Source organism: Arachis ipaensis, chromosome B05 (genome assembly GCF_000816755.2).
Source record: "Arachis ipaensis cultivar K30076 chromosome B05, Araip1.1, whole genome shotgun sequence".
NCBI classification, from domain to species: Eukaryota; Viridiplantae; Streptophyta; class Magnoliopsida; order Fabales; family Fabaceae; genus Arachis; species Arachis ipaensis.
Genome location: NC_029789.2, coordinates 1,838,652 through 1,841,274, shown reverse-complemented (window position 1 = coordinate 1,841,274; position 2,623 = coordinate 1,838,652). Strand labels below are relative to the sequence as shown.

At 34.2% G+C, this 2,623-nt stretch overlaps 1 protein-coding gene across 1 annotated transcript in view; it reads right to left on the bottom strand.

Moving 5' to 3' along the window:
* Window positions 1-2,623, bottom strand: part of LOC107642387 (bifunctional pinoresinol-lariciresinol reductase 2) — a 5,524-nt gene that overhangs the window by 1,749 nt on the left and 1,152 nt on the right. The window contains exon 2 of the mRNA XM_016345721.2: window positions 447-787. Coding sequence (XP_016201207.1) covers window positions 447-776 — 330 coding nt within the window. The 5' untranslated portion in view covers window positions 777-787. The remainder of the gene's footprint in view (window positions 1-446; window positions 788-2,623) is intronic.

Here is a 2,623-nt window from a genome sequence, read left to right as displayed (position 1 = left end):
AAAAGTTAGTTCAATTAAAAAAATTATTTTATAATTAATTAATAAATAAAATATAAATGAATACAGTAAAATATAATTGTAGTGTATATAAACAATAAAATGTCATCTAAATTTAAAATACTATATCAACCAAATTCTTATAATATTATCAAACTACAAATTCAAAAATCAAATAACAAAAGAAAATATCTAAATATAAAATACCAACATTAAAATTTGTCATCAATCATTAAAATGCATAAAAACTTGCTGCAGATTCGTTATTGAACTCATCAAGATAGTCATAAGAAACAAGAAAAATTAATTGAATTAACTAAACCAACAACAAATTTTCGATCATTTACTCATCAAGTTTTCAACGAAAATTTATCTTAATTAACAAAAAGTGTTTATCTGTATAAATGTATCTTAATTTTTAACTTAAAAAATGTATTATGTATGTATACCTTGATATTTCCGGCTTCCTTGATAGCATGAACGAGCTTAAGTTGTAAGAGAATTTGATGGCTGCGGATATGAACACCAGAAATGGCGGAAATGACAACATCAACAAGCTTGACAGCATTGACAAGGGATTGATGATCATGAAAGGAACCTGTTACAAGGTTAGCACCTTGTTCCTTGAATGACAAAAGAAGCTGAACTTTCTCAATGTCAACACCAATCTCTGGTCTATAAAGAACATATGTTTCATGCCCTTCTTCTAAACTTGCCTTCACCAACCTTTTTCCTATGTACCCTGTTCCCCCCACAATAAGCACCTTGCTCTTCAACATCCTCTCTCTCTCTCTCTAGTTTTATGGTATACAATGAATATGTGGTTGATGGGCCCTTATTATATAGTAACATGCTATGCATAATAAGGCCTGCCATTTATGTCTTGGAGACTTGGAGTGTACATATTTAACTTTGTCATCCAAGTAAACTACTCCCTTATTTCAAGTGTTCTATACTTGTATAGTTTGTACCACTTGAAAGAAAAGTTAAATATTTAGGTAGCGTTTGTTTTGAGGTATTGGGATGGAGACTGCGAAACTGAGATTTAGTATCATGTTTGTTGGCTCAGAAATTGATACTAAAATTTCTATCTCTGTTTCCAAAATTTCAGTATTTCAGTATCTCCAAAAAGTAGAGACACAAGAGACTGAAATTTTTAAAAATGGAGACTGAAACATTTTATATCTAAAAATACCCTCATTTCAATTAATTAATTCTAATTTTATCATTTGTACAAATTAAATTAGAACTTTATTCTTATTTTAATTTCTGTCTCCTACTTTTTTTTTTTTTCAAAGATAAATATTATTTTATTAATATAAAATAAAAGTGTTTCCATAAGGAAGTACAAAAGAATTGGGTATTCCCATTAATCATCAGGTGTGACTGAAAGACTTAAGAGCTTAAAGAAGAGTAAAGTAAGAGTAAAGAAAAAGTAGCATCTATCAGGTATGGTTCACGAGTTCACGCACTCAATTGCTAGCTTCTTTCACTATCTCTGGTGCTGGACTTATTACCTTCTCAAAAACACACCGATTCCTCGCTTTCCAAGTGCTCCAACACAACGCCGCTATGAGGAGGGTCTTTTGTCTACCGTCGAATTGAGCCACTGCCCAGGATAAGACTCGTTGCCACCAATTGAAAAAAGTTTCTTCTTCTCTCATCCATAGGTCAGGGGTTATTAAGCTTAGGCTCCATATTATTGAAGACAGGGGGCATTGGAACAAAGCATGAGAAATTGATTCAGCCTTCAACATGCATCTTAGACAAGTGGCAGGAGTGGATGCGAACCGGCTGTGAACTTGTTGCAACACCGGAAGCTTTTCATGAAGACTTTTCCATAGAAAAATCTTAATTTTATGTGGTAATTTCAACTCCCAAATGCTATTCCAGACTCTGTTGTTCGACAATTCCACACTATAGTTCTCATGGCGCCTTGGGTGCCATTTGTAGGCTGGCACCCTCCACCATCTGTTCAACTGCATTTTCATCCTCTGTCGATCTTCCTTCCATCTCTTGACATGGAGCACATAATCTTTGAATAGCCATGGAGAACCACGTTCAACACGCAAGACATCCACCTCTTTATTAAAAAAGAATTGGAAGGAATTATCCCCTTTGTCACTCACGCTAAATCCTTCCGGGTTTCCCCATATAGCCTTTAAAGCATTCCCCATGGTTCCAATTGAGAAGGTTTTGGAAGCAAAGAGTCTGCCATAGAGACTATTGGAGCAAGCGTTAATACCTTTTGATATGTCTGTCTCTTCCAGTAGAATCACATTCCTACCTCCTTTCAGGTTGTCTTCCTCGATCCGATCTTCATCCCTCGTTGTCTCAGCCATGCAGATTACGTAGACTTGTATTGAGATTTAATTGATCTTGACAATGTAGCCTTGACGGCACTAGAAACTCCGTTAAGAAACCCTAACAGAGCACACTGAACATAACCTAAATAGTATTTCTGTCTCCTACTTTGCACTAAACAAAATATTGAGATTTATTTCAGTATCTGTCTCTAAGTTTCTGTCTCTCAGTATCAGTCTTTCAATTTCTGTCTCTCTACCAAACTTTTTATAGAATAAAAAATTTATTATTTGTGCAAAAAAATCAATTATCAAATTAACTA